The 13513-nt window shown below is 38.0% G+C and overlaps 2 protein-coding genes across 3 annotated transcripts in view; one reads left to right on the plus strand and one right to left on the minus strand.

Annotated features, from left to right (window-relative positions):
• Positions 1–671: 671 nt before the first annotated feature.
• Positions 672–10333, minus strand: LOC121368003 (A-kinase anchor protein 14-like). 2 transcript variants are annotated; one of them, XM_041492511.1, is made up of 5 exons: positions 10205–10333; positions 4419–4637; positions 3685–3864; positions 2457–2509; positions 672–953 (listed from the first exon to the last, which is right to left on the minus strand). In XM_041492511.1, the coding sequence occupies exons 2-5, from the start codon at positions 4629–4631 to the stop codon at positions 869–871; spliced, it is 531 nt and encodes a 176-aa protein (XP_041348445.1). In that variant the 5' UTR covers positions 4632–4637; positions 10205–10333; the 3' UTR covers positions 672–868. The 2 variants fall into 2 exon arrangements, with proteins under 2 accessions (XP_041348445.1, XP_041348436.1); XM_041492502.1 differs by having other exon boundaries at positions 10302–10319.
• A 135-nt stretch (positions 10334–10468) lies between these two features.
• Positions 10469–13513, plus strand: part of LOC121374816 (cell division cycle protein 16 homolog) — a 38082-nt gene continuing 35037 nt past the window's right edge. The window contains exons 1-2 of the mRNA XM_041501931.1: positions 10469–10586; positions 12473–12527. Of these exons, the coding sequence (XP_041357865.1) occupies positions 10488–10586; positions 12473–12527 (154 nt within the window). The 5' untranslated portion in view covers positions 10469–10487. The remainder of the gene's footprint in view (positions 10587–12472; positions 12528–13513) is intronic.

Here is a 13513-nt window from a genome sequence, read left to right on the forward strand (position 1 = left end):
AAAAACAGCACAATCGAAATCGATTACACTGTAAAACCTAGTTATTGTGACAATCATTTGTCCGTGACGCATAAGTTAGCTACAAGTGCAAAGGCTGTAAATAATTTTTTCAGTTGAAAAAGATGTAAACATTTGCTTAAAACCTGGTTTTTGAGGATATGTAAGAAATAGAATAATACTTTTGTGTTTGTTAGATACCATTTATCTTACAACTACTTGTTTAAAAACGTATCAAACTTGCTTTCGCTTGTTAGATATCTTTTAAAACAACTTATAAGATAAATGGTATGTAACGGCTACTCATGTATTATTCTTTATTTGTCTTGTCATAGTTGTTAATACAAAATGGTGATTGCAGAATGTAACATTTATCTTCTTTTTTGTTACCAAAACTGATTTTTTTTTTTTTTTTTTTACAACATGATTAAAAAGGTTACTGGTATTAATAGATGAAACACTTGTCACCGTCATGTGAAGAATTAAGACTGACATGACAGAAATATAAACCAAACTACAAATATAAAACACTGACATCACAAAGTGACCTCTGCGATTCACAAACATTTCATTCCTGTCTTAATTATGAAAAAAAGGACCAATCAAAGACTGAGAAAAAATAAGAATTTCGATCCCTGCTGTAGCTGAAACGTTAGGCCCATCAAAACACAGAGTGCAGTAAATACAGTTTTAATTATAAATACAATTAATACATTTTGAGTGAGGGAAAAATGGTACATTTTTCATAAGATTTGCTGTATACACAAGACAGCTCAAGTTTTTCTCTCTATTTCTCAAAAACGCTACTATTGACATCATAAGAACGTTGCTTTCAATAATGCCTTTCTATCACAGTTTTTTCCTCTATTTCTTAAAACGTTACTGTGGATGTCATAAGAACTTTGCTTTCAATAATGTCTTTCAACCACTTCTCTCGAAACCTGGAGAAACCTGGCCTGGAAAAGGAGAAAACAAAAGAAATGAATGAATGTATGAATGAATGAATGAATGAATGAATGAATGAATAAAGTAATGAATGAATGAATAAAGTAATGATTTTCTTATGATAAATATAAACCAAGAATTTTAACTATTAACTACAAGTACACACAGAAATCATTATACTTCTGGTGGGAGGGGCAGAATGTAGCCCAGTGGTAAAGCGCTCGTCTGATGCGTGGTCAGTCTATGATTTATCCCTGTCGGTGACCGGCCTCGGTGGCGTCGTGGTTAGGCCATCGGTCTACAGGCTGGTAGGTACTGGGTTCGAATCCCAGTCGAGACATGGGATTTTTAATCCAGATACCGACTTCAAACCCTGAGTGAGTGCTCCACAAGGCTCAATGGGTAGGTGTAAACCACTTGCACCGATCAGTGATCCATAACTGGTTTAACAAAGGCCATGGTTTGTGCTATTCTGCCTGTGGGAAGCGCAAATAAAATATCCCTTGCTGCTAATCGGAAAGAGTAGCCCATGTAGTGGCAACAGCGGGTTTCCTCTCAAACTCTGTGTGGTCCTTAACCATATGTCTGACGCCATATAACCGTAAATAAAATGTGTTGAGTGCGTTTTTAAATAAAAAAATTCTTTCTTTCTTTCTTATCCCTGTCGGTGGGCTATTTCTCATTCCAACCAGTACACTATGACTGGTATATCAAAGGCCATGGTATGTGCTATCATGTCTGTGGGATGGTGCATATAAAAGATCCCATGCTGCTTATGGAAAAAAATGTAACAGGTTTCCTCTCTGAGACTATCTGTCTAAATTACCAAATAGTTCGCTTGTTGGTTTTGCACAGATCCATGTTTGAAGGCTACTTATTTGGAATAGCAAGCAAATCCTTAAGCTTAGTGATAGCCAAGGAGTTATTTAAAAAAAAGACAATTGGTTGTTAACCAGCAGTGCAAATGGTTTAGCTGTAATGAGGCTTGGAATTCATACACCGGGTTTTCCTTGTGACAAAAGTGGGGCGCGATCATTTTGGGTAATTTTCAAACAAGCTGATTTTGTGTAAAATTGAATGGCTAAACCTTTATTCAAATGAGGGTTTTTGTAAGGTTTGATGAACAAAGTTTCAATAAATATATGTGAGATATCCGCCAACTCCCGCTTCGGTGTGGTTTGTATGGGTGTGAACATTGTCACAAATGCACCCAAAATCATGCAGTTTCGACACATTATAATAAAAGTAACAAACATTTAACTAAAAATATTTAAAATAAGTAATTTTTATAATCATGACCCTTTTTGTAATTTTCTGGAGGCTAAAAATACCTGTATCTTTCTTTATTTTTAAACCATAGGTGGGTATTTAGGATGCCATGGGCTGGTATGCATAAATCTCAGCTGAAGATTCACAAATAATTGTGGTCTTCTACCTAAACACAAAACTGAAAGCAACTTTTCTTACTATGACACCTGTATAGTCAAATATTGTCAGTGGTTGTAGTTACTTACTTGTGGACAAGCCTGTTTGTTTCAAACACATAGTATACTTCAACTGGGAAAGTCTGAAACAAATAGTAAAGTTCAAATATGTTATATATATGTTCAAATATATTGGTAATAAATGGAGGATATGCCTTGAGTATCTTGTGATATCATCATTTATCAGCACGAGCTGATGAAAGTATGAAATCCGAGGCTTGCAGAAGATTTTTATACTTTTATCAACGAGTGCTGATAAAACATGATCTCACAAGACACGAGGGGGGTATTCTTTTTATCATCATACTTTTCCTTTGCGACACTTGTAAACAATGTCAATAATGTGGGTTGAACGTCACTATATTTGGCAGCGGTAGACTCCTTAACTAGCAGAACGACAGTGGTGTGATGTCACTAATAATAGGTTTAGCGCTGAAACATACACAGTGATGCAACAAAATAATGTCATGTGATTACAATTTGACCAATCAAGATTATAAGAAGCGATATCTCCTGCGGAGAATATCGCAAATTATAGTGCCAGCGATATCTCTTACAAAAGTCTTTAATGGATGATAAATCACAGTAATTATTTATTGTTGACGTCTGTTTGAACAAGGAAAGGTTGGGGGGGGGGGGTGGGGGATGGGGTGGTGTTAGGGGTAGGGGGCATGAATGTATTCCTTTTCACTTCAGTGAGAAAATGTATAAAATGTTTTCCATTTATCACTTGTTGTTGTTGTTGTTGTTGTTGTTGTTTACACAAACATTACAATGGCTAGTACGAAACTGTAATTTTTCAACCCTCTCCCATTTCATTAATTTCAACTTATTTTCATTCTTATATCCAATTAAGGTTCAAGCACGCTGTTCTGGGCACACACCTCAGCTATCTGGCCTGTCTGTCCAGGACAGTGGGTTTGTTGTTAGTGGTTAGTGGTTAGAGAGAAAGAAGAGGGTGTATTGTGGTCTTACTGAGTCATTAAAACGTGCTCTGGTACCGGGCTGATAACTCTGTATTAAATTTCTGATAATTAGATGCTAGTAATAAATTGTTTTTAAATTATTTATAAATAACAAATGGAACACTATAATTAATAGATGTCGTACTGAAACAATTTAAAAAAACAAAACAAAATTGGCCCCTTCTCTGGAAATAATTAAGTCCACCCCATAACGAGTTGTCTTGGCCCCCTGGCTTTATTTCTGGTCAAATACAGTAATTACCGTACATACTAGCATGATGTAATGCTCTTACTTTTGGTTTGATCTTCGACACATTGAATGTGAAGTAGATACTGGCTGTGGCCCGTGGTATGGGTTTTCTTCGAGTTGGTATGCTCCATCGCGCTCGGAACACGTACCGCTTGTCAAACTCAAATTCCTCCTCCCCGAGAAAGTCGATACAGTACAGCCAACAATCATCATACTCCCAGGTCTTTAAAGGTAGAAACAAAACAAGAATATCATACATTAACAGTATAAATGCAGCTTGTTTAGTGGACATATATGATAGAGAGAGAGAGAGAGAGAGAGGAAGAGAAGGATGGATGGAGGGAGGGAGATTGGGAGGGAGGGGAAGAGAGAGAGAGGGAGGGAGGGAGCAGGGAGAGGAGAGAGAGCAAGAGGGGAGGGGGAAGGGGAGAGAGACAGAGAGGGAGGGGAGAGAGACAGACATGCAGACACAGAAAGGGAGACAGAGAGGGAGGGAGGGAGAGAGAGAGAGAGAGAGAGAGAGAGAGACAGAGAGAGAGACAGAGACAGACAGACAGAGATACATGTATGCATCAGAATAATTTTATTTCAAAATAAAATAAAAATAAGGGTAAGGAGTCCTTAATCACCAGCAAAGAAAAACATGTCTCTGCATTTTAATTAATTTTTGTTTTGGGGGGGGGGGGGGGGGGGGGGGGGGTGAAAACAAAAAAGAAGAGTATATTTTATTTATGTTTTCATCGGGTAAAGGAAGGCTTACGAAATAACGATATTAACCTCAATAAATTCATGTATTTTTTCTTCTGCACTTTCTGGTGAAAACTCTTCAATAGTTAGCCATTTTATGTCTTTTATTTCGTAATCTTCCTCACGAACGACTGTTGGACTCTGAAGCATGTTGGACTCTTCAAGACGATACAGAGTTTTTTTAATCACCTCATCCACTAAGTTTTTAGCAAGCATCTCGTATGAGTCTTCCCGAGACATCATGTGAATCTGAAAAAAACAAAAAAAACCATTCATAATAAAGAAAAAACTATGGGCCAAATTTATGAAGCCTGTTTTTCTTAAACGCAGGTGTTTAAAACATAGTAAATGTATGTAGTTAGGGTGTAGGAAGGTTCCAAAAAATGTGGGGCACACACACACACATATATACATGTATAAATATATATATAAAAATTTCTGCTGCTACAAAGTGTGTGGGGTGGGCACACACACACATATACACATGTATGTATATATATATATATATATATTAAAAAAAACATCGCTGCTGCTACAAAGTGATGGGGGGGGGGGAACTTGCCCCCTTTGCCCCCAACCCGCCCTTGCTTCCAATGCCAGTGAATAAGCACAGACCTCTGGGAAGTTCCAGAATTATCATTTTGTTCGTGCATAGCTTCCACAAACCTAATTTTGCTTAACCTATTTTTCATTCATATATCAGATGTATGACATCATTTACATGGATACAATGGGGTAACAGTACCTTAATTCTCTGAGGTTAGAAACAGAGGCAATTTATCTGGTGTGTGTGTGCCAGGGTGGGGGTGTTTTGGAAGTCATGGCAAATAATAAATAAAAACAATTCTTGGGGTGCAAGACCCGAATCCCCCTAAAAAATGTCAGGGCTAGCTCTGGCACGCGCCAAATTCGCCAATTGCGAATTTTGAAAGCAGTTGGCAAATTTTATTTTGGCGAAATAATTTTATGTAATAAGTTACATTTTTTAAAAGAAAATAACTGTTGGTTTCTGCCATTTTTGAAGTTTAATAAACAATTTGTCGAAATGTTTTACTCACCCAGAGCTAGCCCTGAATGTGCTCACCATTGCAGATGCCTGTGAAGGAAGGACATTTTTGCAGGGGAGAGGTCTATAGATGTATGAAGGTTTTAGGTGGGGTCAGGTCAAACTCCTGAGTCCTCTGGTAAATACATTTTAAAAAACAAACTTTGCTTGGAGCCCCAACTTCCCCTATGCACATTTGCTTGTAACATTTCCTGACAATATAAAGTTTTTTTTTACATATATAAAATAAACACTGTCAAGTTGGTCTAATGGTCACAGTCTATATATTACAGCCATATGACCATATAAGCCAACTATAAAAGACATCCAATGCTTTTCCTTCTTTATTTGACCTATGGTCTCACTACACAGATCACTTCCAGGTGAAAGTTCAGTCACTCTAGTAGAGGGGACAAGCCAGACATTTATGTTTATAAATTTATTATAGAGGACAAAAACCAAAAACCTGTAGGCCTACATTTCAGTTGTCAGGTGAAGGGACACCTGCTATATAGACTACAGCATAACATTTCACCTAAATGTTTTTTTTTTTTTTTAACACTGCCATCTCTAATGAAATGTTGAATGTGGTAATGTGGACACATGATATTTGTACACATATCCCTATACACTATCCCACAAACAGGATAGTACACATATATGAACGCACTATCCCACAGACAGGATAGTACACACATATATATGAATGCACTATCCCACAGACAGGATAGTACACATGTATATGAACGCACTATCCCACAGACAGAATAGTAAACACATATATGAACGCACTATCCCAGACAGGATAGTACACATGTATATGAACACACTATCCCACAGACAGGATAGTACATATCACAGAAGCCTTTGTTACATCATTTGAGCACTGGCTGGAGTGTTAAAGTTTGTTTTGTTTAGCAACACAACTAAAGCACATTGATTTGTTAACCACCGGCTATTGGATGTTAAACATTTGGTAATTTTAACATATTATAGTCTTAGAGAGGAAACCTGCTACATTTTCCATTAATAACAAGAGATCTTTTATATGCACCATCCCACAGACAGGATAGCACATACCATGGCCTTTGTTATACCAGTGTGGTGCACTGGCTAGAATGAGAAATAGCCTAATGGGCCCACTGATGGGGATCGATCCTAGACCGACCGTGCATCAAGCGAGCGCTTTACCACAGGTCTATATCCTGCCCCACTGGCTGGAGTGAGAAAACCCCCCCACTGAGCCCACCAATGGGGACTGCTCCTCGATCGACCACACATCAAGCTGACACGTTACCACAGGGCTATGTCCTGCCCCACTGGCTGGAGTGAGAAAACCCCCCCCACTGAGCCCACCAATGGGGACTGCTCCTCGATCGACCACACATCAAGCTGACACGTTACCACAGGGCTATGTCCTGCCCCACTGGCTGGAGTGAGAAAACCCCCCCACTGATCCCACCAATGGGGACTGCTCCTCGATCGACCACACATCAAGCTGACACGTTACCACAGGGCTATATCCTGCCCCACTGGCTGGAGTGAGAAAACCCCCCACTGAGCCCACCAATGGGGACTGCTCCTCGATCGACCACACATCAAGCTGACACGTTACCACAGGGCTATATCCTGCCCCACTGGCTGGAGTGAGAAAACCCCCCACTGAGCCCACCAATGGGGACTGCTCCTCGATCGACCACACATCAAGCTGACACGTTACCACAGGGCTATATCCTGCCCCACTGGCTGGAGTGAGAAAACCCCCCACTGAGCCCACCAATGGGGACTGCTCCTCGATCGACCACACATCAAGCGAGCGCTTTACCACAGGTCTATATCCTGCCCCACTGGCTGGAGTGAGAAAACCCCCCACTGAGCCCACCAATGAGGACTGCTCCTCGATCGACCACACATCAAGCTGACACGTTACCACAGGGCTATGTCCTGCCCCACTGGCTGGAGTGAGAAAACCCCCCACTGAGCCCACCAATGGGGACTGCTCCTCGATCGACCACACATCAAGCTGACACGTTACCACAGGGCTATATCCTGCCCCACTGGCTGGAGTGAGAAAACCCCCCACTGAGCCCACCAATGGGGACTGCTCCTCGATCGACCACACATCAAGCTGACACGTTACCACAGGGCTATATCCTGCCCCACTGGCTGGAGTGAGAAAACCCCCCACTGAGCCCACCAATGGGGACTGCTCCTCGATCGACCACACATCAAGCTGACACGTTACCACAGGGCTATATCCTGCCCCACTGGCTGGAGTGAGAAAACCCCCCACTGAGCCGACCAATGGGGACTGCTCCTCGATCAACCACACATCAAGCTGACACGTTACCACAGGGCTATATCCTGCCCCACTGGCTGGAGTGAGAAAACCCCCCATTGAGCCCACCAAGGGGGACTGCTCCTCGATCGACCACACATCAAGCTGACACGTTACCACAGGGCTATATCCCATCCCTTTCTAACAAAGAGTAACAAAACTTACTGTTTTATGTTTAGTGTTTATCTAACCATTTTCAGCAGTATTTTGTTTGGGAATTCCTGTAGAAGGCTGCCACAAATCTTATGAACAGTTGCTCCACTGTGGAAATACAGTCAATTCCAAGCCTGGTGCTTATAAAACTTTTAGTCTAGACTCAAGACTCTAATAGAGTCTAAGACAGTAACGTCATGGCAACGCCATACAAATTGCATGCATGTGACGTCATTTGAGATTGAGTCTGGACTCTAAAAGTTTTATAAGCACGGGCCCAGATGTAATTGAAAAAGTATTACTTCAAATCCGGGACTGATACATCATGTCTGAAATGTTTTACCTGGACGCTCAAGGACAGGGTATATAAGCAGTTTGGTGCAACCCCTGTGATTAAGAAAATGACTACGGCAAAAAAACTTCTAGGTTGAAAAAAAATAATTTCCACAGAGAATTAAAAACACCACTGCAATCTCCACGGCATTGCCCATTGCTGTGGATCATTGCAAGGATTGTGGTGTGACACTAATTTGAAAACATTTATCATTATGTCATGGTTCAAGTTTTTGAAACAACTTGTATGCAATGTCAGTGAAAATTATATAAAATGCAATAAAATATCATTATTTTTTTTTGAAGGAAGGAAAATATATGTGTACAGTGAGCATAAGCAGTCAATTCTAACTAAAGCATATCAATATTTATAAACAGACAGTTGTTATCCATTAGTATTTCTATGCTTCAAATGAGCACTAAATTGGATGCTATGTAGCAAAATTGACCGCACATGCGTTAACATCTGTAAATATTATTAACTATATATGTTACCTGTTTCGGTGAGTGAAATGTGTTATGGTATAGCTTACAACTGAAACAAATCTTTTCAGTGTTTTATTAAAACATATATTTTGTTCAACAAAGTATGTACAGGTACTTTTAATAATTTATAAAAATGATTTAAAATATTTAAAGGCAAATTACAAAACAGAGTCTTCAAGACCCATTGTTGACAGACATGTGCATGAACAAAAAATGGGTTGTGCAAAACTATTGTCTGAAACAAATTGTTAATAACTACGAAAAATTACTCTCCTACCTTTAATTGCCGTTAGATTTCCTCCAAAGTTTGTCCAGACACAAATCTTGAAAAAACCATTACAATGACACAGATTCCACATGCTAACCATGTCATCTATATCGACTTCGCTGAGAGCGCATAGGGAAAAAACCATGTAATTTTGTATCAGCTGCCATTTTGACTTTTTATGGAATATTCTTCAACAGGGGTGAAAGGATAGGACTTAATCTAACAATATCATAACATGTTATGATATAAAAGCGAATGTGATGACGTCATATTATTATTTTATTTTTTTATTATTATTATTATTTTAATGATACCACTAGAGATCATCGATTTCATATTAATTGTGTCACATACTTTGGAGGCTTTCACCCCTCTTGAAGAGTATTCCATAAATAAACAACATGGCAGACGGCAGAAAACTGCATGTATTTTTCCCTATGCAATCTCAGCAAAGACAATATCGGTGACATCGTTGCAGTCTCGTGTGTGGAATCTGTATATTTGTAGTGTTTTTTTTGCGATTTGTGTCTGGACAAACTTTGGAGGAAATTTAACGGCAATTAAAGGTAGGAAAGTAATTTTTTGTAGTTGTTAACAATTTGGTTCGGACAATACATTTACACGAGCGATGCACAAACAAAACTATCTCTCTCACAACTTCCAGGTGCCTACTGGTTATAATAGTAAAATTGTTTGGTTAAAAAATATAAGCTGCATTCTGAGTTTAAAAAAAAATATAAACAAACATCCAGAAAGATATTTATGTTAAAACATATAATTTAGGACCATAAATTTGTGGCAGGAAAAAGAGTTCGACCCTAGTTCATCAAGATAAACGTCTCCGGCACGATATTTATTATTGTGATGTTTATTGCTGGTCCAATAAATGTCAAAATGTTAAAAAACGGACCGTAGATGTTTACCTTGGTGAAGTAGTTCGACCCGTAACCCTCCGTTATCTATATCAACGGTTCTAAAGACTAATCCTATCCCCAAAACTACCCTAACAATTTAAAAGGGGTACGGGTCGACTTCATGCCAAATTTTCAATGTACGTACTGCTGCGCCCAAACGACGCAACCACCGAATCAGGTGTCTCGCCGAGCCGAAACAGGGCAATGGATGATATATTACTATATTATAATGACAACAACAATAACACCACCATATCGTCTAAATATTTCACAACAAACCTTCGAGAATGACACTAAGATCCCGATTTTATCAAATAAAAAAATATTTATATCAGATTATTCATTTTCCCAAACATTTTAATAAAAATATAAGCACCATACTGTTGACAATGGTCGTTATGGCAATCTGTTACCAATCAAAAGTACTGTAATAAAATATAAAATCTAATAACGACATTGTATGGTTAATTCACTCCAGCCAATGAAAATAATTGTTATACGTAATACATGTAACGGTATTGATGATTGGTTAAAATAGTCACACCGGTAACTTCCTGTCATCATGGCGGGCGAAGTAGAACCAAACGTGAAACAAGAATCTGTTTCGTCTAAAATAAGCTTGACTAGATTACGAGAACGAGTTAGAAGTTATATTGACAAGGTACTCTTCTCCTTGTCAGATATAGATATTTAAAATTGGTCTGCTATGTTGAATCTATTCTATTTAGACGAAGAAATGTCAACGAAAAACAAAAATCCATTTAAAAAACACAACCCTTTTCACATTAGGCCCCTACTTCACATGGTTACTAGTCATTTCGTACCAAAGTCTTTTCGTACCATCCATTTCGTACCATAGTTTATGGTCATTTCGTACCATAGTCATTTTGTACCATAGTTGTTTCGTACCATAGTGCTTTGGTCATTTCGTACCATAGCCATTTCGTACCTACTTTTTACCATCTCGTACCATAATGTTTGGTCATTTCGTACCATAGTGGTTTCGTACTCGGTATCTTATTTTTGTCATGGTATACCACTTCTTATTTTTATTGTTGTCGAATAAAGGTTGATGTGTAAACATACCTTGTAAAGTGAGCAAAGGTTTAAATGAACATATACATGTATATTGCCACTGAAGATCATTCATATGATACGAGACTCGCCCCCCCCCTCCCCCCATCTTATATATAGGCTTACGTCCTTACCCACTGTTGACAGATACTCTGCCTATGCCTGCCTTATTGCTGTTGGATAAACAATTGTTCTAATCAACAGTCACATCACCATGGCCTTTGTTTATTTTATAAAACCATAATCCGTTTGTTTATCTAACACACGGTCTTCGATCGTGGGTAATTAAGGTTTTTCCTGAGATCAGCTTGTCTCAGAAGATCTTGATATGTTATTCTAACACAAAGTGCTCGTTGGTAATTAATATAATGATGAACGGAAACGTTCGAAGATAAAAGTAATATATACTCTTTTTCTTATTTGTTTGTTTCTTTCTTTCTTAAGGGTGGGGCTTCAATATAGCTGCATTAGCCTAATGTTTATTTTTTAAATCAGTAATTTGACATTTTACTATCTATCAGTCAACTAAGCTGCACAATAAATTATTGAGACTGTACGAAATGACCAAACAGACATGGTATGAAATAACCATGGTACGAAATGACTAGGATACGAAATTACCAAATAACTATGGTACAAAATGACCAGGGTACGAAATGACTTGGGTACGAAATGGTAAAATTGGGTACGAAATGACTATGGTACGAATTGACTGGTTACCCTTCACATTACAAATATCCGTTTAATCCATCGATGTGTTAAAATTTAAGTTGGAACAACATCCTTTTTAATATGTCACGTTTGTACTCAATTATGTTTATAATTTTGTTTTCAAATGTTAACAGTGTGTTTGATTCATTTTCTTAATTTGAGTCCTTATGTAACATGTTCACTGCTCCGTCTTCTAAGATTGTTGACAATCACTTCACACACCATCATTTTGGCATCATACACAATATAAATCTAATGGGATCTGGTTAAAATGTACCCAACCAAAACATATACACCACTTACTGGTTAAAATGTACTAATTTACAAAACTAGCTCGAGTCATCTCCAACCCTATCCCTTATTGATCATAGGGCTGGAGGTGACTTGAGCTGTGCCAAAAAGTACCCATATTTTGGCCAAAACATAACTTATTTATATATATGCCAAAACTGATCAAAATGAATTTACAATTCATTTTAACAGCAGGGTTTGCATGCATTCTAGATTGAAACTAATTAAAGTGTTTTACTAATGTTCACCGTAAAAAGTGCTTAAAAATTCTGGATATGTCAATGACATGTAACTTTTAAATAATTTTTTGTTTGTTTTTACATTTAATAATAATAATAATTTAGGAAATATATAAATAATCATGTCTGAAATCTTGTTCCAAATATAATTCTTCAGTATTTTGAAACCAAGATATTCCCTGCACTAATAATTATTTTATTCCCTAATTAAATTTTCTTGTATCTTTTCAAGCACCATTATGATTCTGCACTCTTCTGGGCTGATAAGTTGGTGTCTCTGTCTAAAGGTGAGTGTTATTAAAAGTGTTAAAGCCTACATTTGTCAACGTTATTCACTGAGCAAAACGCTACTTAAGACTTTGTTCAGCTAATAGCTCTCACGTACAGGCAATTTTCTTTTCTCGACAGGGAGGTTGTGAGAAAAATACAGGGATTTATCCAGGAATGTTTTTTATTTTTTTTTCTTATTTTTTTTATTATCCCACTGCATCTGCATAAGAAACCTTTTGTTACTATTAAAGCCGCACGCCCTAGTTCCATCCAGCGAAAATAAATTATAATTTGGTTAATCTACAAACCTGTAACACACTTAGATCACGTTTTTTATCAAATGGAGTGAAACAGCAGGTTTTATATCGATAAATACCATGGGAATCCCCATGTTCCAATTGCTTGAAATAATTTTGAAAGTTAGTATTCTGATGTCACCGGTAGATGTCGCTTGAAGCACAACAATGCCTACGTCACGACAAATTTCACAGAGTGTGCACAGACTTGGGGTGCGTTCCTTTCACCTCTCCTGGACATGTTCCAACTGTTCTGTCCTGGTTGTATCCCCTCTCCAGATATCGTAAGACTTAGCAAAATTATTGGTTTTAAGGGTTTGTAACGTTTTGTATTGAGATACTTACTTGTTTGAACTTTATTGTTACTGAAAATGTTCACGAACTGTGAAGAAAAATCTCACAAATGAACAACAAGCAAACGACAACAAATCGGATGTTGATTGCGCGAACCGTGCATGAGAAATCAAACTGAACCAAAATGATAACGGTCACGTGGTATACCAACGTATGTGACATTGAAATGGGAATATCCCCTCTAAAAATAGATTAGACCTTGTCTGCTCAAGGTTTTTTTCTCAGAGGCCCGTGGCATTTTATGAAATACGAAAAATGCATTTTGTGGTATTACAAACACCAGGATTACCAGGATTACCAAAAAACACTTCAGGTGAATGGAAATGTATATTCTAAATAATAAACGGTAAGTA

This window comes from Gigantopelta aegis, chromosome 1 (genome assembly GCF_016097555.1).
Source record: "Gigantopelta aegis isolate Gae_Host chromosome 1, Gae_host_genome, whole genome shotgun sequence".
In the NCBI taxonomy this organism is placed as follows: domain Eukaryota; kingdom Metazoa; phylum Mollusca; class Gastropoda; order Neomphalida; family Peltospiridae; genus Gigantopelta; species Gigantopelta aegis.